The sequence below is a fragment of the Neopelma chrysocephalum genome, unplaced genomic scaffold (assembly GCF_003984885.1).
Source record: "Neopelma chrysocephalum unplaced genomic scaffold, ASM398488v2 Primary Assembly neopelma1_26, whole genome shotgun sequence".
Taxonomy (NCBI): domain Eukaryota; kingdom Metazoa; phylum Chordata; class Aves; order Passeriformes; family Pipridae; genus Neopelma; species Neopelma chrysocephalum.
The window spans coordinates 24,005,148-24,026,699 of NW_020897695.1; the positions used below are offsets into that span (position 1 = coordinate 24,005,148).

A 21,552-nucleotide genomic window follows, 5' to 3' on the forward strand; every position below is an offset into this window, starting at 1 on the left:
GGTTTTGGATTTTTTGTTGTGTTTTTTTTGGTGTTTCTCCCGGCCTTAGTACCTTTGTGGCTGGAATGCAAGAAACAAGCCAGGTGACTGTATAGCCTCTCTTAAAGTCAGTTTGGTCCCTGCTTAATTTTTTCTTAGACAACAGGGATTTGTGTGTAAGTATTTGTCGTGTTTAGCAGCAAATTATTTTAGTGAGGGTGGGAAAGCAAGCATCCAGGAAATACCAAAGCTGTTAAAGTTTTGGCTGGCCAATGTCCCCAAAGTGAGGACTGCCATTTGATGAATAAAAGTTACATTTCAGAAAAATAGCCTGCAATATGGTATTATGCAACTGGGGATAGAGCAGTCTGCTACCCTGCTCCTTGCAGCACCCTTTAGCATTGACAAGAGTGTACTTCATTGCATTAATTTTGGCTTTTAAAATTAATCCTTTAGTGCAGTGCTTGGGCTGGCAGAATAAACATAGTAAGCTACTTCTGGTAAATGAAAGACTAAAGTTTTTCTTTATGGCAGTGTAAGGGAGTCTGCAGTGATAATGGTGATGCATGAAAGTGTCCCCTCACCCTTTTTCCCCTCTTGATTCAGTAGTCTTCAGTATTGATGTATTTCAGCATGTAACTCTGCTTCTAAAGTTGCTATTTTTTTTGTGCAGCTTAAGAATATAACTGGACTTGCATACTCAGGACTTGTTAAGCTCCAGAAAACAGTATAGTGTTCTGTGCTTGATATATTAAGGCAGAATTTTCATAGCCTGCAAGATCTGTTGTGTTTCCTATCAGGGATAGGAAATGAACATTAATTACCTTGCTTCACAGGGACTAGGTGTTCACTTCTTTCTTTTTCTTCCCCCCCCCCCCCCCCAGTCCCACTGTGCTGTTATCTAATTACCCTGTGGGTACAGACCCGTGTGATAACAGAACTGAGTGAATGCATTGCTTCAGGCATAAAGTGGCAGATTAATCTGCAGTAATCTAGTAGACAGATGTGTTGAGGCAGCCTGCTTTCAGTGTACCTCCACTGAAAGCCATCTGAGGAAATTAAGCAGCCTGAGACAGAGGCAGGGAAGATGCTGTTACCTCTTTGTAGTTCCTTAAGCTACATAGACACTCTCTTAGCTTTGGGGATGGCAGAAAAAGGATGTTAATCCATTTAGGAATGTATTTGTTATTTCGGGGAATGAGAAAAAGAATGGTAATGTTTAGAGAGCACTCTATTAGGTTTTATGTATTCAGGGAAAACGTCTAGAGTTCAGTTCAATTTAAGCTTTCAGTCCTGCATTAATTTACTGAAAAAAACAGAAGCTTTGTTGGTGATCTCTTTTAAGCCTTAACCACATAAATAAAATAAAAAAGTGGACTAGAGGTCATCTTTTTTCCTCTCTGTTCAAAGCTGTATGCTTGCACAGTGAAAAAGTGAGAGTGATTTAGACTTTAACTAGCAGACATATGATTTTCCTTTCAATTAAAATGTATTGTTTTTCCTGAAGAAGATCATTTTAGTTGGGGAAACTGTGGAATCCTGTGATATGAGTTTGATCTTTTTTCAATACAAGGAAGCATGTGCATTAGACCATATATAAAATTTTCTATGTACCATCCTGCCTTCTTATCCCTTGCATACCATTTCTCAGACTCTATGTTTTGTAAGCCCATTCTCACTTGTCAATATAAGGAGTGCATTTACAGCTGTCTTTTTAGTTGAAGTAAAATGGGTTGGCTTCCTTCTTCCATAGGTGTTCATGTACTTTTGCTTTTTCTGCAGCTAGTACTACTAAAATTCTTTTGAGATGATAAGGTAAAAAGAAGCTACTAGTGTGTAATTTGACGAGGGCTATTTATATTTCTTTAATATTGTCTTGTTGGATACCAGGGCCTCTGCTGAAATATTTTCTCTATCAGTGTTTCTTTCTGCCAATAAAAAAAATAAAGCAAGTTGCACCTTTTGTCTTTCAGCATGAAAATATCTTAGACAAAACCTTAAGGTTTTTGCAAGGCTTCATGATTGCCAAAATAGGGCACTTTTGTGTCTTAAATCATCCTTATTAATCTCAATGTGTTTTGAGGCTTTTTTTTTCTTTGCTGTCAGGTTTCTGTATTTCCATTTTAGTGATTCAGCAGATTGGTGCAGTTGAAAGTGACCCAGGGACACTTCCATTTGGCTCGCCATCTTTTCTCTGTAGGTGATAAGGAGGTTCCAGACAGCTGTGTGCTGTGTTCTGCATCTCCTTTCAGCCTGCTGGTCAGTGTCAGATTGCTTCTGTTGCTTCTTGCAAGGGCAGAAGTGACTATATACTTACTCTTTCTCCAGTCCTCTGCAGCTGTAGTGTCGGTAGCTCAGTCCTCTGACACAGCTAGCTTAAATTTTCCTGTTTCAGGGTAGCAGCTGGGTTGTGGTGGCCAGTGGATATGGCTTGTTGTGATCAGGTGGGTAAGTTGGTAGTTAGTAGGGTGGGTGGAATTGAGGGCAACCCGTTGGGAAGGGGGAAAAATTGGTGTTGGAATTGTGGCAAATAATCCAGTGTTCACAGAGGCAGGAAGAGGCAGATACCGTAGCACTGTGTTTAGGGTGCTCATCTGCAATCTGGAAGCAAAGGAGGAGAGAAGGAGCTTAAAGCTGAGCCTTCCACATCAGAGGAGAGTGTACTAGCTTAGAGGTCCTATGGTCTTATCCCTTTATATACTATGCATGCAGACTCTCCCCTTACTGCTTTAGTATGAAGTGTAATTGTTATACCAGGAGAGACTGAGATGTGCTCTGGCCAGGTGTAACACAAGCATTTCTGGCTGTTTGATACCAAGTGCAAGCTAATGAGTTACTCCCGTGAGAGTTTTTTCCAGAGGTGGGGTGGTTCATAACCCCTACCTTTAGCAGTGTTAGGTTCTGAACCACATGGTGGGCATCCTTGTTTTCTGCCTTTCATGGAGCTAGTGAAGAGGGAGACATAATCTATGTTCCACAGCCTTGTATGACTTTTCCCCTAGTTGTAAATGCGTTAGTAATGGAAACACAGCTTGTGTGCATCCAAGCTTTTGTTTTGAAATACAGCTTGTGTGCAAGCAAGGTTTTGTTTTGTCTAGCTTTAATGACAGATGGATGATAGTGACTTGTTACAGGATGCTTTCCTAGCAGTCAGTGTCCTGGAAATAGTAGCTGTGAGACCAAAGAATATCTTTGTGGGCATTGCGTATTTGTACTTCTGGGAACACCTGATTTCCTGAATATATGTGTTAGGTTTTGTTTACCCAATGGATCTGAGCCTTTCTGTAGTGTTTGCAATTGAAATGTAATTTTTAACAAATTGTTGACGTTGTACGTCTGCCAGGCTATGAGTAATTTGCCAGTTTTTTATTTATAATATGTACATGAAGAAACTTCAGGTGCCTGGATTTTGGTAACAAACCCTTCCCTTTGGTTTTGGTGAAGGAGTTGTTACCTGATCTTAGGTCATAAACATGTAGTCTGTTGCAGTGGTCAATAAGAGAGAACCTAGGTCTATGGTTAAATTAATGATGTTGATTTTAGCACGTAGTCCATTTAATTTGAGTTTGAAAAACCTCTGAAAACACTTATTTATGATCACAAAATATTTAATTAATTTAAGTCTTTTCTGAGGAGTGATGTCTTTTTTTTTGCGGTCGTTCATTTATTCTTGCAGCTATCAGCCACACTTAGCCTTTAGGATCATTTTTGTTTTCAGCTGAGATGGATTTGATTTAGAAGATGAAAAATCAAGTACAATTTATGACCTATTACTGCAGGTTCTGGGAAACCTGGCATTTCCAGTGGCAGTTTCAATAAGTTAGGGTGTTTAAGATCAAACTCTGGAGGAGGATGTATGTTTTTAGTAGTAGATTGGATTTCAAGTAATAAATATTTAGATTAGTAGATTTCAGTTGAACCACTGAGATTATTAGCCCGTTTCTTAAAATTCCTCTCTGCTGTCTCTTGTCTAGCCCAAATACTGGATTTTTTTGAACTGTAAGGTTATAAGCATCTAAAAAACCCTGCTATTCTATCTTAGCTGCTCTTACACTTTGATTACAGCTTGTTGAAAGAAAAATTGTGTTTTTCAAATATCAGAAACATGCACATTAGAGAAGTGCATCCTCAATCCATAAGTGAAATATAGCAAGTAAATATGGGCAAGTCTTATACACCTTCTTTATAGGTTGTGACTGTGAAAAGAAATAACTGACAATAATTTTGTAGTCGTTTTCAAAGGAGTTTTGTGCATCTTTTGTGCTTTTTGTAACCTTGCAGGTTTCCCTTTCAACAGATATTCAGCACTGGCCTTGCTGAAATTAATTCCAGTTCTGTGTTATTTGGAGAGCTTTTCACATTTTGCTGTATTTTATGGATGCCAATATTCTTTTACTTGTCTTATTTCCTTCTGTCTTATATACTGTGGTTACATGAAATATTTTGGTGCTGTCCTGCCACTCCTTTGCCTGCCTTCTGTCCAGAAGCATACTTAAATGTGTAAGCTTGAATCTGCTGTTAAGATTTGTCTGTCTATATTCAATTACTTATGTGTTTCAAGATGCCTAATGATGGGACAGGAAAGGAAATAAGTTTAATTCTGGCATGACACTTAATTTTCTTCCGTAGAGTTCTTGCCTTTTGAAGCTTAAAAATTTTGCGTTTTCAGTCTAATATTTTGTTTTTATTTCTGTTCTGCTTCGTGGATTGTGCTTAATTTGTGATATTTTCTCCCCCTTTCCCCACCTTGGTAAGCACTGGACTTTACTCCAAGGAGTGGCTTTGCTGAAGCACAATGGTTTTATTATTAGAGTTGATGAAGTGCATCAAGGAATTTGTAGTTCTGTACTGGGAGTATTCTTTTGTTAAATATCGGCTTTCTCTGCTGTTACTTTGAAGAAAACTAATTTTAAAAAATGCAGTTTCAACTTTTTATTTCTATGTAACTGAAACACTTTGAGTGTTTCCTGTTTGTATACATGCTATTACTCACAGTTTTATTTTGAAATGCAGATGCTCATTTTGTTCTGAAAAGATAATAGCCCTTTTTTTTGTACAGGTAGGCTCATAAATTGTGTCAACAAGCTGACCTTTCCTGAAAGCTAGAGACTACTTAATGAGGCACTCCAGCTTTCTATATGACCTGCAGGAGATGGTATAACACTTCCGAAGAAAGAAGATCTGGAGGCTAATTGGGAAAGAGTAGCTGTGTTCAGCTGTGATATCTCAAATCAGGAAGTACAGAACAGTACCTCTGGGGAAAACCAGGACTGATACATTAATTCATAGTCTAGTTTAAGATAATAGTATCAAAATGGTCTGTGATCATGTGGTGTAAGATCACATGTGGCTAGAAGGAACTGATGAATAATCGGAAGCATCTTTGAGAATTGTTTTCTAATGGCTGGTGCTCATTTGTGAAGAGGAAGGCCTCCACTTTAATTAATTAACACATTATATCAACACCCAGTTGCACTGGTTAGTGCCTTATCTGTGTGCTTTTCAGTGAAACTGCTTTCCCTGGAGGTATGAGATTTTGTGAAAACAGTTATTTTACTTAATACAGAAAACATGGTTAGGCTGAGCTGGAACAAAATGTGAGTAAAGGCTTTCCTTCCTTTTAATACGTTTTTTGATTGGTTTTTTTTTGTTTTTAAAGAATGTGGTGACTAATATGTGGAGTACAGGACTGAAATTCAAGCAAAGCAGACTTTACTGTCGCATGTTCTCACTGTATCTGACTCATACTGATATAATCATCAGTAACATAGCTTGAAATGTAAACTGATATGCAGGGAGAGAGAATGATATGCAGGGAGGGAGTCGAATGCATTTTCTGTCTTTTGGGATGCAATAATTGTTCCTACCTCTTGCAAAGCAACTTCAGTTTCTCAGGAGTCATGTGCACGGTGATGTCTGATGTTGCTTAACTAGGTGGAATTGTGCATCTGGTGCTTAGAGCAGGACTATGGGTGTTGTTGCTGTGGAAGAAAGACGCTTCTCTTACAGTGTGTGTAGAGGGAGCATTGGCTGTATTAACATTTTTGGGTAGTTCAGTTCACTTGCTTTGGCTTACCCATGTAGATGCTATTATAGTTAGTTATAGTGTTCCAAAGACCCATAGAGCTGAGAAGGAAAAACATTTCACAACAGTTGGAATGTTCAAGCAGGCATGATTTTTCACTTCATTATACTTGAAGTGGTATGAGAGATGAAGCATGTATGCAGAGCAAATCAAGGTTTTCCTGTGAGTCATGAACTATGTTTTGATAGTTCTCAAGAGTGGTGAGCTTGCTCCATTTATTTCTTAATGACACCAAATTGGGCACCAGTTCTGTCTGTTTACTAAGGCCATGAAATCTGCTGTATGTGGTAATAGATTTGGGAATTTCAGTTCAAGTAATGGACTTGCTGTATTCAGACTGAAGTTCTCCTGCACTTTCTGAAAGTGTTGTGCTCAGATGAAGGCTGAGTACAACTTCAGTGTGATATGGCTGATATAATGAAGTATTTCAGGTGTTTCAATTAGTTAATGAAGAAATGCGGTGATTTTCTGAATTACACACTCTTCAGTATAGTGAAGCTGATGGATGTAACATGGGTGATAGCAGGATAGGTTTGCTTGTAAACTCACAGGAGCCATTGCTTCCTTAATCCAGCCTGCGTCCCGATGTGGTGAGAATTTGATTTGGTATTACTATAACCAACCACAGCAGCTAGTATCCTGTTTTAACACTTTTTGTGAAAAATGGGATTTTTGATGCTTCTGTAGGAATGAAACTGGGTTATTCATGTTAGCAACTAGACTTTTTTGGAAGAAGTAGCTTTTTTGTCCATAGTTCAGCAGAACAAGAATCTTTTTCAGGCCTTCTCTAAATCATGATAGTTTTCAGCTTGCCTAAGAGAAAGATGTAGGAGGTCTTGACATTTAAGGTATTGTGTAAAATGCACTTGAGCAGCGGCAGCTCAAGTGTGAATAAAATTGTGGAAATACTAGAAGAACTACCTCTCTTAATCTGTATATTTGCTTTTCCTAATATATTGAGCTTCTCACTTTTTCACTTTTTCCTTTTTATAAAGCAAATTTACTCCAAAGAATCTGTGTTACAAATGATAAATATTGCTTTTGCTATTTTAGCATTGGGAAAGGACAGACATATGAAAAATGACTCTTTTGTGATGCAGGTGCCATTTCCAACCTGAACCTGCATTGAATCGTTTTGTTGAAGCATAATGTTGTGTTTGATAGACAACAGGGAAAAAACTGTCAGCTATCTGCTTGTACATATCTGGGGATAGAGAGAGAAGAGGGAGGAACATAGTCCTTCAAAGAGAAATGAAGGATGCATGTATTCTGGGGAGTATCATATTAGTTTAAAAGAGTTTGACTTTTTGCTCTGGGAGGGACTGGGGGGACATAGTGTGAATGGGGGGAGGTGGTGAACATTCCTGGAGGGAATTAATTTTAAGGTGACTTAAACAGGAGCTTTGATCCTTTCCATCTGCAGGTTGGCTTGTTTTAGCTTGTTAATGTATGGGTAGCAAATTCCCTCCTTCCTTTTATGTTTGCAGAATTGCTCATAGCCCACACATGACTCTGTAACTGGAGAGAGATTGTTCGTTCTTGCCTGCAGGAAGACATTTCTCTGTCTGCTGAGATGGAGTTCCAAACTAAATAGAGGGAATGCAAGAAAAAGCAGGTGGGAAGGAAGAAAAAAGAGATGGGAAGCAAGGCTGCGCAACTCCTAATCTATGATATTTGAAGAAATTGACACTAATCCATCTGAGTTTGCATTCAGAATAACATCATGTATTCTGCAGGATGAGAGAAGTAAAACTTGAGTATCACTCAAAGCCTCCCATGCGTCTCAGTGTATAATGTTGTGGTTGTCTGTAGGATGTGGGTACTACATAGAAATGTCAGTGAGTTTAGGAAAATTTTCTTTATTGTCAATCCACAATAGTTCACTCTTATGAACATAATTAGTTCTTCTTGTTTATTTCAACTTCAGACATCTTAAATATGAATAGAAATGATTACATATATTTAGGTATATGATTATATATATTTAAGTAACCTGAAAGTAAACAGGCGTTTGGTGATATCAAATATCTGTTTCTCAACCAAACTTCTTAAAGATTATTGAAATAGTTTTCTGTTGAACTTGTATTGCCCTGCCTTCTCTCAAGTTGCTCTTTTAAGTCAAGATTTTCCAAAAGTATCAGGATTTTCTTCACACTGTATTTTCTCAGAATTCTACCTGAGTGCTTATCCTGCAGGTTAGATAGCACTCGTCAGGTTACAGAGGTAGTTAATCTCCTACCTCTTTTCCCACCCCAGACTAGGCTTTGTAAAGGTTTGTGTGTGCATATATGTCATTTGAAACTTTTAATCTCTGTGAGGGTATATCATGCCACAAATGAAGATTTTATTTCTTGATTAAGATAGAAACTAGAAGCACATAAAAGTCAGTGCTGGCATAAACTTCTAGTATTTACTTAGTGGAATTTTTTCCTGTGTTGCAGATCTCTCTTTGGTTATTTTAAGATCTCACAGAATTTTGTTCAGAAATGTGTTTCACAATGGCCACGTGTTAGGATGAATAACTGCAGTCTGTCCTCAGTTTGATTAGATGAGTTGCCTTGATGCTTTTGTGGTTGCTGGCTCATTCTGACTGCTTTGGGGTCCTAAGGAAACAATATAAGGACTCTTCTCACCCACATCACAGAGGCCTTTTTAAAAGAAACTGGGGGCAATTGAATCCTCCTGAACTCATGGAGACTTCTTGTCAGCTGCTGGTGGCTGGGCCTCTGCTAGTAGGAGATTGGGTATTCGAGGTTAAATTTGAGTAAACCAAGTAAAACATGGGGTGTTTTTTTATGTTGGAGAAATCGTGGGTGATAAGGAAGTATTAAAAAAAAAAACCTAAAAAATTGGCAAATCCTACCATTTTGCAGGTGCCAGAAGTGGTTTCTAGTAATAGAATTGCTTTCTTAACAAATGTTTCTTGAAGAAAAGAAGCTGATGACTAAAGAAAGTTGAGTGAGTTAAAGAAAATTAACTGTGCAATACCTGCAAAAACTATTTTTTTTTTGAGAATTGCGTTAGATATAGGGACTTATTATATGAGGACCTTTGGAGGTCCTTGGAGGATGATGGTATGTTGCTGTCTCTGTGGAAGTATTTGCTTCTGGATTTAGATCAGTCAATGGTAAAGAGGAACTCTTAGCATAGATCACAATTTAAGTAATCACTTCAGTAGATTATGAGCTGTACAATCTCATATTGGCTGTAATGCTTGGAAATGATAACATGAGTTGGACACCTGTAAGTGTAAAACTTCCAGGTAGTCAGATTCTTTTAGAAATTTTCACTTAGATGACCTTGGAGGATCACCTTGCTTTCCTGAGGCTGAACTCACCGGAGCACCAAGTTGCATGAATGAAATCTTAATCTCAGTTCAGGGAGCCTGATGTTGGAGAATCTCACATAAACCAAGAAGTCTATAAGGGGTTTTCTCCTCTTCACAGAGCACACTCATATGACTACATTCAGTCTCAGAGAGAGAGTTAAACACAGCCATCCTCCAAGAGGCAGAGTAATAGAAAGATAATAAATATTCTGCAAAGTGTCATTATGACAAGACATTTCATTTAGTCTGAAGGCATCTGTCTGTACTCGCAGCACATGCAAGCAGTAAGAACAAAAAAGGGCATCCGTATGTTGTGGTATAGGTATTATACAATTACTAGCTTGTGTATATGTGCATGTTTTGCATGGAAGAGATTAATTTGTCATAGTTGAGTGTATAGAGTACAGTAGTTCAGGTTACTGAATTGCAGAGTTTGGTTTGGCGTAACTTTAAAGGATTTTATCACTTATTCTAAGAAAAAAAATACTTTACCCTTTATTTGGTTGCAAAATGGCATTTCTTTGTTTAAAAATATACGCGCTGGTATTGATGTCTTACTACCTGTTCTATCAGTGGTAAATTTTGATTTCCACAGTTCAAGTTGCTATGATGTATAAGCATAATATGCTAGTGGCTGTATGGGGGACTTTGCAGGGACAGGTTAGAGTCTTGGGGACACATGGTGAACCATGGCCTGTTAAGTTGCCCAAAGTGGTAAAAGAATAATTGGAAAGCAAAAAGGTGGAAAATTAATTGCAACTAGGGGAATGTGACAACTACAGTCAGTATAGTAATAGGCTGTGAATTCAATTTAACCTGAACTTAAAACTGGTTTGAACAGTTGTCTGGCATTTTGCTTTCCTTTATGCTTCCCCCCCCCATGCCACAGCCCTCCCCTCTGTCCCCTGTAAGGAACTTCAGTCCTAGTGGGATCTGATACAGGTCTGAAATGAATTGTTGCCATAATCCTCTGGTAATAATATCAGTAAGCTTTTTCAGATGCTTTGGTAAACATTTTTATTGCTCACTTAACTATTTTTTTGATGTACAGAGGAGAAATGGATATACTTAGAGCTTACCCATGTGGCTGTGTAGGGGTTAAATGCTATTTAAAAATTGTTTTAATGGGGGGGAAGTTTTCTAATTGTAGTGAAGTATTTTTGGAATTTGCCCTGTCAGTTAGTAATATTTCACTAATTAAAGCAACCCTTTGTTTAAAACAGGCTGACAACAGGTCGTCTGGAGAGTTGACTGGTGGACAAATTGAGGTATGTTCATTCCTCAGCAATTCAACCTACTTTATATGCTGATGTTTCTGAAGTAATGTTTTTAACTTGAAAGAAGGTAATCACATCTCTGAATTTCTTGTGGTTTCTCTACTGCTGAGGGTTTCAGCTTTTGAAAAATTTTACTGCCTAAAGCCTTGTGTGTAGTGAAAATTAACAAATAAAACAAGTATACAATCACTAGGCTCTCTTTGGCTGGAGGTAGTAGGTTTGTTTGGCAACATTAAGGGATTATAAATCTTTGCTGAAAGAACATTAGCAAGAGACCGTTCTTTTCTCTCTTTTCCCCTTTCTCTTATGTACACTCTTGCTTGGGAGAACACTGTATATTCTGACTATGGTCAATAAGGTTTTATGTGTTCGTAGAAAAGTGGTTCTTGTCTGGAAGTTGTACATTTGCTGTAAAGGAAAGGGTGAGGGCTACACTGACATACAGTGACAGTTGAAAAATTTTACAGATTTTTCTGTCCTAAACTGCATACAAAGAAAGTCACATAATACCAAAAATTCAACATACAAATCTTGAGTAGCTAACTGTACACTTGCAGTTGGTGTTTTCCCAATGCTGCAGTATTGCTTCTTGCTCTTAGTTGCTTGGTTTTGTCAAATGGCTTGCTATTGTTAAGAAGCCTACTTTGCCAGATTGAAGATCCTGAAAGAGTAAAACTTCTGACCATCCTGGCATTTTGAGTGAAATCTGTTTAATGATAAATACCTACTTTTGGCTAGACTGAGACTTGGTAGCTTTCTTTTGAAAGACTACCTCTTTATTAATAAATTACCTCTTCATTAATAGATGTTCACAGACACACCTCAAGCCTTCAAAAAAACAGTGTTTGTGCTTTCTCTTCCCAACATTTATAAAAATACAGTCTGCAGATCAGCTTTGTCAGCAGACCTGCAAACAAACGTGTCCAAGCAGCGAAGATACGTCAGAAGTTTTATTTGATTTAAACAGCAATATTGATGCATTGCATGATGTACTCTGTAATAATGAAGAAGATGCTGGAACAACTGGATGTGAGAACTAGCTCATCATCATGGCTAGGCTTCGCGAACGAAGATTTGGGAAGGGCTCTACCCACGTTTGTTACAAGCGCACTGGTGGCTAAAAAGGTCAATACGAGATAGGCACGACCGGTTGCAAAAGGCACAGCAGAAAGACTCCTTAGGTGGTATATCCTGCAGGGGACGATTCTTTCTGCGTTGTCTTTTCTTCTCGAGAGTGATCCTGCGAGTGTTCTCAAAAGCATCAGCAGTGTTATAGATGGTGTGTCTCCAGACCTCCCGATTTGAGGCCAGAGTAGACCAGTTATGTTGATCAGTATGGCCAAGGCTGAGATGTTGTTTCAGGGAGTCCTTGTATCTTCTCTTCGGGGCTCCTCTCTTGCGGCAGCCAGTGGCAAACTCACCATAAAGCATGATCTTAGGGAGGCGGTGGTCCTTCATCCTTGAGACGTGCCCTGCCCAGCGCAGCTGTGTTCTCAGCAACATGGCTTCAATACTTGTGGTTGCTGCTTGTTCAAGAACAGATGTATTGGTCACATAATCTGACCAGTGGATGTTTAGGATTGTACGAAGGCAGCATTGATGGAAGCGTTCTAGGAGACGCAGGTGGTGGCAGTAGATGACCCATGATTCAGAACCATATAAGAGGGTAGATAGCACTATGGCTCTGTAAACACTGATCTTGGTGCTTTTCTTCAAGTGTTTATTTCTCCAAACTCTTTTATAAAGCTTTCCAAAAGCACTATACTATATGCCTTTGCTAACCTGTTGTCTATCTCCCCATCAATCTTACCATCCGATGAGATGAGTCTACCTAGGTAATTAAACTGCTGGACTGATTTGAGTTCTGATTGGCCAGTGGTGATATGGGGATGATGGAAGACTTCCTGAGGAGCCGGTTGATAGAGAACTTCTGTCTTCTTTAAACTGACTTCCAACCTAAAGAGCTCAGCAGCGTCTGCAAAGCAGGATGTTAAACGCTGCAGAGCTGCTTCTGTGTGGGCGACAAGGGCGGCGTCATCAGCATAGAGCAGCTCCCTGACAAGATGGTTAAGATCTTGGTGTGGGCCTTCAGTCGCCTTAGGTTCAATAGGCTTCCATCAGTACGGTATCGAATGTAGATACCGTCCTGATCCTCGAGGTCTGCCGTGGCCCTTTGGAGCATCATGCTGAAAAAGACTGTGAATAGGGTTGGTGCAAGAACGCAGCCTTGTTTCACTCCATTAGTTATTAGAAAGGACTCAGAAAGTGCATTACCATATCTGACTTGGCTGTGCTGATCCTCATGGAGTGAGATGATCATTTTGAGCAACCGGGGGGGACAACCTAAGCGTTCCAAAATCTGCCAAAGACCTTTCCTGCTCACAGTATCGAAAGCCTTGGTGAGGTCAACAAAGGTTACATAGAGACCTTTGTTCTGTTCCCTATACTTCTCTTGCAGTTGTCTGAGAACAAATATCATGTCTGTGGTACTCCTGTTGGCTCTGAAACCACACTGACTTTCAGGTAGAATTCCTTCTGCTATAGCAGGTATTAGTCTGTTCAGGAGTATTCTTGCCAAGATTTTGCCAGCAATGGAGAGCAGAGTAATGCCACGGTAATTTGAGCAATCTGATTTAATTCCTTTCTTCTTATATAGGGTGATGATGACTGCATCTTGAAGGTCTGATGGCAGATTGCCTTGATCCCAACAGCGTAGTACAAACTCGTGAAATTTAGCATGGAGTGTAAGGCCCCCATGTTTCCAGACTTCAGGTGGAATTCCATCAACCCCATCTGCTTTGCCGATTTTCACCTGCTGTATGGCCTTGAGGGTTTCTCCTAAAGTGGGGGCAGTATCCAGTTCATACTTCACCGGTTGTTGTGTGATGGACTGAAGTGCTGAGTCTTGGACTACACGGCTAGTGCTGAAAAGAGTCTGAAAGTGTTCAGACCATTGATTCAGAATGGAGGTTTTATCTGTCAAAAGTGTTTGACCATAAGCGCTGAGTAGAGGACTTTGAGCTTGGTATGTAGGCCCGTATGCTGTTTTCAGGGCTTCATAGAATCCTCTGTGATCACCCGTATCTGCGTGTAATTGTGTTTTTTCAGCTAGACTGATCCACCAATTGTTCTGGATGTCACGGAGTTTCTGTTGGAGCTGGCTGCATGTAACGTGAAAGGCTGTTTTTCTTACGTGACAGGAAGGCAGTGCAAGGTATGCTTGGTGGGTGGTTCTCTTCTTCCTCAACAATTCCGGGATCTCTTGATTGTTTTCATCGAACCAGTCCTTGTTCTTCTTGGGGGAGAACCCTAAGGTTTCTTCAGAGGACTGCAGGATGCTATCTGTAGAATCTGTGGAGTGGTTATCAAGCCTAGTTCGAAGATTAGCCTGGAATTTGTTTCTCACTGTGGCTGATTGGAGATTGTTAACTTGGAGTCTTCTCCTTGGGATACTGCCCCTTTTAGGTTTGGGTTTAAGATTGAGATTAAGTTTACAGCGCACAAGCCGATGGTCTGTTTGGCATTCTGCGCTGGGCATCACACGGGTGTGGTGGACATCACGGACATCTCTCCGTCGCACCAAGACATAATCGATGAGGTGCCAATGTTTGGATCTGGGATGCATCCATGATGTCTTCAGACTGTTTTTCTGCTGAAAGATAGTGTTAGTGACGGTGAGCTGTTGCTCCGCACAGAATTCTAGCAGAAGTCGACCATTATTGTTGCAGTTTCCAACACCATGCTTGCCTAATATTCCTTTCCAGGCTTCAAAATTCTTACCTACTGTGGCGTTGAAATCACCAAGGATAATGATCTTATCAGAACTAGCTAAGACTTTGGAATAAGGATTCTCTAGTCTCACATGTTTTTTGTTTTACATTTCCATTAAATTATTTCAGCTTTTGGCAAGTGTATCATGGGACTGTTGCTTTTGTAAATTGCTGTGATCTAGAAATGACTATTTGAAGGATCTGTTCTTGGAATGGTTTCTTTTTTTTTCTGTAGGGCAGAAGGAATAGTAACTGCTGTGATAATGAATGAAATCCTCTAAAAGTGCAAGAAGTCTTAAGCTATGATAAAGTAAAAATTATGAAGAATTTGAAGGAAACTTGTTCTGAGAGAGGGGTGAAAAAACGGAGTACTTTTCCAGTGTGACGATATGAAAGTACACTTGGTGCAACAGATGTGAATGGAAACTGGAGAACCCTGATGAAGTGATACTGATGAGATTGGAGATAAGAAGAGTAAGGGTTTGTGGAGCTTCATGGTTGTTACAAGGAAGAATTTAAATTTAGTATTTCAAGTGGATTCATTGGTCCTTTAAAAAGGATCATGAAAATTGAGTTAAGCATATGTTTTAGTGAGCTTTTCTTTACTTGCTATGATAAGAAATTCTTATTTTAGTGCCAGGGAAATAACTAGGATAGTTATTTGGAAATTTAAAGTGCATAGTTTTTTTGAGCCAAAAGGAAGGAGCAAGTCCGTTAAGTAACAGTTGTGTTTAATGTCATAGTTTTTCTTTATGTAATAGTTTAACTATTTGTCCTTGGGTAAGTGACCAGGTTAATCAGCTACAGAGCAGGCAGTGTATAATAACTTTATAAATGTCTGTTGTGTTTGATTTCCATTTCCACAAGAGCTTTAGGTCTTACAGCTGAATGTGATCCTTGTGCTTATGCCATTTTACATTATCCTGGTTCATTTGCATGGCAGAGGAGAGAAATTAAAGTTCCAAGCCTCAGGCCAGTACAAACAGAAACAAATCTTTTCCTGGCTGGGTGTTTGCAGCCTGCACTAGTCAGTGACTCAAATTTATGTAATTTTTCAAGATGGCTATTTTCTTATATTTCTGCTAGAAGTTAATATTTGAATGGAAGAGCTAATCAAAAAGGTGGAAACTCGGACAGGCAGGCCAAGGGTTATCCTTACTCCAGTCTGTGATGAAAGTGACTGTGAATATGGTTACAATAATAAGGTTAAGGTTAACTTAATTAAAATTTTTTTTTAGGTATAAAAATGTCATAATTTTGGTGATTAGCTTGCTATTGATGCATACTTTTACCATAACATGGTATGCTTTGTTGCTAAATTTTTCTTACTCTCAGAGTTGCAGGCTAAACATCAGAATATATATGTACACTGAACATCATATAATTTAATACATTTACTCTCTCAAAGGTAAAGGTTGAATCTGACATGGCAGGTGCTTTCTCTTTCTGTATGGCAAAGTGTAAGTGCATCTTGTGCTTGGCATGTCTGCCAGAGCCTGAACAGCCTACTTTTCATAGTACTGATTTAGGTACCAGAATGTGAAGAATGGCTAGAGCTGGAAGCAGCGTGAGAATCAGGAGAGGAGCCTTATTTTACTCTTTGCCACAGTGACCAGTGTGTCTGCTGCCATCAGGCTAACCTTTATTCCTTCTCAGTATGTTTTAAAATAGTTGTGCATCACAAAAGTGTTGTTGTAATATGAATAGCAGTTTTAACCTGGAAGTTTTAACACCATTGCTTGCTGGTTTTTGTTTGTTTGGAATTTTTTGTGTGTGTGGTTTATGTTCTTCAGTAAAAATACAAACCTACCTAGTATTAGCCTTTACTCTCTCTGTTTCCTCTGATTTGCCTGTTAGGGCTTAGGTGAGTGCAGCTCTGTATTAATATTATCTGTGGTTAGTAGCAATAAGGGAATATGATTGAGACTTTCTGGTTCAATATACTGTTATAAAGTGAAACACTTTGAGAGATGTGTTCAAAGTGGTCAGTACCACTAATCTTTTAATCTCAAAGGAGAATAAATAGAAGGTATACAAAATCTACAGTTGCAAGTAGAGCGTTTTTCATCAGCTTGTGTTTTCAAAGACTCATCTGACAAGACCACACAGGAACACCAGGAAAAAATACAAAATAAATGGCTAACCACAAGTTGTCTGCTCTCCGATGAAAGTAATGAAATTACATCCTGGAGCAGGATTGTTGAGTAAACATTTCTGATTTTTGGAGTGGCGCTTATATTATCCTATAAAAAATATTGTAGCAGTCTGCGTAATATTAGTTTAGTTCTGTTTCCTGAAAATGGTTGATTATTACTTGATGAAAAAAATTGTCGAAGCTTCAGTAAAATAACAGCAAAAAGTAAAACTAGATATTATGAAGGAAACTAAGTTCTAGCTAAAAGTGGACAAAAAAGATTTTTATGTTCCACATGAGGTTCTCTTCTTAAATTACTTAAATTACTGAATACAAAATATTGTAAGCTAAAAATTTTGAATCCTCAGGTTTTATGAAATGCAAAAAAATGTGCCTTTTTAAAGTTGTTATATAAAATATGTTGGTTTAGATTACTGTTTGGAACAGTCTTAACTACATAAAGTAAGATAAATTTATAAAAAGAGGAAATAGATACAGACATAATTCCATGCATAAACACAGAGTGTTGTTTTATATATATATATATATATAAACAAACTGTGCAACTGTGAGCTTCCTTACTGCTGTGTATTTCTAGCCTGGATGCTGACTTTCTCTGGAAGATAGTGGAGGAAAAAAGATATATCTGAAAGATCCATCTGAAAGGTAACACTTCTGTGCTGTGCACAGTATCTGCATGAATCTAAAGTGCTAAATTGAGTATGTATTAGTGTAGCACATCTGCCTAAGCAGGATTGTAAGGGTAAGGGAGAAAACTCAAGCTGTGAGCCTATATGAAATGGGTAACATTATTCACTGCACTAGTAATATTTCCTCTATTTCTTAGTGGCTGACATAGTAACATGCATCTTCATCCATCTCAGCTATTTTTTTCTGGCCAGTGTTCTGGCACACAGCTGCTGCTGTCTGTCCTTTTTCTAGTGCTGGTCTGACCTCTTATGCTTCTACTTCCCTTTCTCCTCTTTCTTTATAGATTTTGGTAAATTTCCTGGTTGTTTCCTTGGTAGTTTTTCTGTGTGTTTTTTTTTTTTTAAATTATTATTTTGTTTGTTTTTGATATCTGGTTCTTACCACATCAGAAATTGCTACAAGATAAAACTCTTGGTAGATCTTCGATATTTGGGCTTATAACTAGCTGCATCATGTCACGGGAGGGCTAGGTTGTACATTGCTGCAGTCCTTTGGGCATTTGTTGGTTTTGTAAACAGGTTCATTGGGGACTATTGAGACAGAGGGAGGAAACATGCATAGAAGTGTATACTTTGCTCAATGTGTTTGTGTACCTGCAAGATTCATGTTCAGTGGGAAGAGATTTGATTAGAGATTCTAGTAAGAATATGATTTTTGGGAAGAAAATAAGCTTTAGCTGACAGCGGTTCAAGGCTAGATGCAATGTCTGTGAATTTTAACTTTTTAAATTTTATTATGCCCTTTAACGTTTTCTGTGGACAGAGTAAACCAAGTATGTTCAGAGATAGCCTTTTCCCCGTCTTATTTCAGTATGTAAATTCTCGTCTTCAGCTGTCTAACTCTGAATATGTGGGAGTTCCAATCTTCGTGTAATAAAAGCGGTGTTGTAGCTGCAGAGAAGTCAAGGCCAGGTCATTTAACAAAGAAGAAAAATAGCCATTGACAAACACTGAGCTTTCATGATGCACATAGTCCTTTGCTGCTTTCAGACATTTCCTTTGTATGGTATTTTCCCACACAGAACAAAGTGTTGGTTTGCCAATGAGATGAGGATGAAAAAGACAAGTTTTCCAATGTCTGCAGTAACGATTGTCTTAATAGACTGTCCATCTGTCTTCTAATTGCTTTTCCACAAATACAGATGCATGTGCAGTGGAGAAATTAAGGTGCTGAAACAAAAATGCAAAGAAGTGATGAAATGGAAAATGTGAGATGTGCTGCTATTTTATGAGTGAAGAGTGACTACAGGCTCCCCTGTTTATTCCTGTTGGGAGGAGGGGGAATGAACCACTGCTCTCAGCAGGTGACTGATTCTTAGGGATACTGGGATGAAGGAGAGCAGTGAGGATTTGGCTGGAGAAAGGTAGCCTTACCTTTCTCCAGCAGGTGTGCTGCCTGCATTCTGCTGGAAAGAGTGTTGGGCTGCTAATGGGCATGCATTCAGACCCCCTTGGGTGCTGTTTTTCTTCAGCAGGTGTCACCCACCTCTATGCAGATCTGGATCTGTTGTTTTCTGGACTGAAATCTCAGCAAGATCATAAGAGGAAGGACTTCAAACTTTCTGGGAAAATTGCATATATGATGAAGTTTCTGTATATTGTTTAAAGTTGGAGGTGGCTGGCTTCAAACTTTAAAAAGAGAAGAGAGATTTATGTAATTATCAGTCTTTTTCGAACACTTTACTCTCTTACATTACCTCTGCATCCTGTAGAAACCATTTTTCAAAGAAAGCTGATAGCGCTTTGTCTCAAGAATTTAAAACCTCAAGAAGAGCACATGCAATTGATAAAAGGGTGAATTGTCTACAAAGAACAAATGCGTGTAGCATTAAAGAATAGTGCATGAGACATAGGTCTTCTCTCTTATCAGAGAGCAGTGAAGTTGCTGTTATGTTCAGTCATGGCTCCCTCCAGGCAGCCCCATTCCAGAACCCTGTGGCAGACTAGGTTCTGCTGCTTCTTTATTAACATAGACAGAGCTAGTCATGCAGTCCCACAGTGCAGAAACTAGTGTCAGAAGTGGTGGGAATTTACTCTGAAATGAACAATTGAAGGTATTTTAAACAAAGGGGAGTATGACTTTTTAGAACTTGCTGCTGTAGAAGGTTGTGGCACAGAAAGGACCAGCATGTTTTAAGCAGAGTTTGGCAAAACTAGTGGAAAACAGGGATACTGGAAGGGTGAGTCAGTGATGGACCTTCCAGCAGGCCTGGTCGAGCAGGGGTGGGACACAGAAGGGGTGGTTTGCTCTGCTTGGATAGTGTCTCTGAAACAACAATGAAGTGCTTGGGTGAATGAGATGGATATCTCATACTGACCCAGTAAAGCATAGCTTATGTTTTGAGCCATGTTTTTTACAATTGGCTGTTGATATGCTGAATAAACCTTGAATGGAGGTGCTTTGCACATTGACCTCCTTCTTTACATCTGTGTAAGTCCTGTAAGGTCATTGGACAGAAACTTCCTTTTCAGTTTTTTATTTTGGAAAAGTGTATAGCTTTGAAACCTTCGTACCTAGGCAGAGTTTCTTATTAAAGTAATGAAGGCCCCGATCTCTTTAGACTTCTGCTGTTTAAAATTATAGTACCAAATATTTTAAACAATCATTTAGTATTACTCTTTTGGCCCCTTATGCTTGTACAATTATGTACTACCAAATTGCATGGATTTTTTTCTTCTTGACATGAACTTTAATCAGCTGGTTTGGTGAGACATTTTTTTCATCACCAACATCTGCATGTGCTCTCACTTGAATCATATTTCTAGCTTGGTCTGCTAGTCTGTCTTTCTGTGAAATGCCTTGAATGAATGAGGAGGAAATGGAGTGTTTGACAAATACACTATTTACTTTGCAATTCCTCTGAAGTTATGTGGTAGTAGTAAGTGTTAGTAGTATAACTAGCTATTTATGTACATTTTAGTTTGTACATAAATATAGATATAAATATATGGATGTGCTATGTCTGACACTGTAGAAATAATCTTTTTGAACGAAAAAGCCAGAAATGCCTTATTTCAATCTGTGTAAAAATCCTTTGGTGTTTTTAATTCTTTTGCCACTGTCCCATATTCACGTAGCATGGGCTCTGCAAAATTTATGTATTCACTGGTGATAGTCATGGATGTACTTAAATATGTGTGATATGTTCAGTTAATGTCATTTGGCTAAAGTACAGTGCAACTTTTGAAATAATAGTATGTTTTCCAAGAAATGTTCATACACGAGAGCTGCAAACAATCTCGTATGCTATGGTCTTTGCTATTTCTGTAAAGTTCTTCATTGTATATTCATATTATCTTTGCATGAGACTTTTGAGATAATCACTTTTTAAAGTTACCAAAAAGTTGTGGTCAGGCCTGTTGGTCTCAAAGCCATTTTTAGAGGGGTCTGTATGCATGGTAGGCACTCTTTTCTAGAAATGAAACCTGCAGCAAATGTGGAATACTGGTTCAGGAGTAGGAAAGTTAAAAAATGCTGTTTGCTATGTGGAGAGGAGAAAAAAACCTCTAAACTATTTTGTGTCATCAGCATAATACCAACTGTTGTATTCTGGGCAGTCCTATCTCATCAGTGTTCACTAATTGCGAGAAACTGTGGGTAAGCTGTTGGGATTTTTATTCTTTCATTTTTCTACGGGATCTTTAGGTAACTGTTCAGAAATCATGGGACTTTTGCTGTGCACTTCAAGTAAGACTAGGGAGAGGAAGTAGAGAAGTAACAGAAGTAACAATGAGTAAACTTAGCAGAAAGGATTGAGAGGCTGCATTCCTCTCAGTTGGGTGTACTGTTTTTTTCCTTATTTTTCCCGTGATTTATTTTTGGAGCAATCTTACAGAAATAGATATATGGCTTAGTTTTGCAAAGGTTTCTGTTTTTTAACTGGGCCTCAGCCTTTTCATGAAGACTTCTTTTAGTCATCCCTTATTTGAACTTTCTTTTGTACATCACCTGTGGGCATTTCCCTAGCCTATAAGAGGTGGTGAAATACCTATTCTGCTAATTACACTGCTGGGCCCTCCCTTCATGTATGTAAAATGGTAGTCATAAGCATTATATCATCCATTAGATTTAAAGCTATCTTGGAGAGTAGAGGAATATACAAAGAGAATCCTAGGAAATTACAGTATTGGTTGGTAAGTTAGAGGATAGGGAGAAGGGATCATATTTGTATGACCACAGATGGGAAATGAACAAAAGATATTTTTGCTTTATGTGATTCTGCTGCTGTAGTAAGAGGCTGTGTAAAATTCAGCAGAAGTAGAGTCTGA

The 21,552-nt window shown here is 38.7% G+C and overlaps 1 protein-coding gene across 6 annotated transcripts in view; it reads left to right on the forward strand.

Moving 5' to 3' along the window:
- TNS3 (tensin 3) overlaps window positions 1-21,552 on the forward strand; it is a 222,944-nt gene that overhangs the window by 32,531 nt on the left and 168,861 nt on the right. For all 6 annotated transcript variants that reach the window (XM_027675943.1, XM_027675957.1, XM_027675956.1 and 3 more), the window contains one exon: window positions 10,616-10,660. In XM_027675943.1, the coding sequence (XP_027531744.1) occupies window positions 10,616-10,660 (45 nt within the window). Of the gene's footprint in view, window positions 1-10,615; window positions 10,661-21,552 lie in introns of those variants that run through there.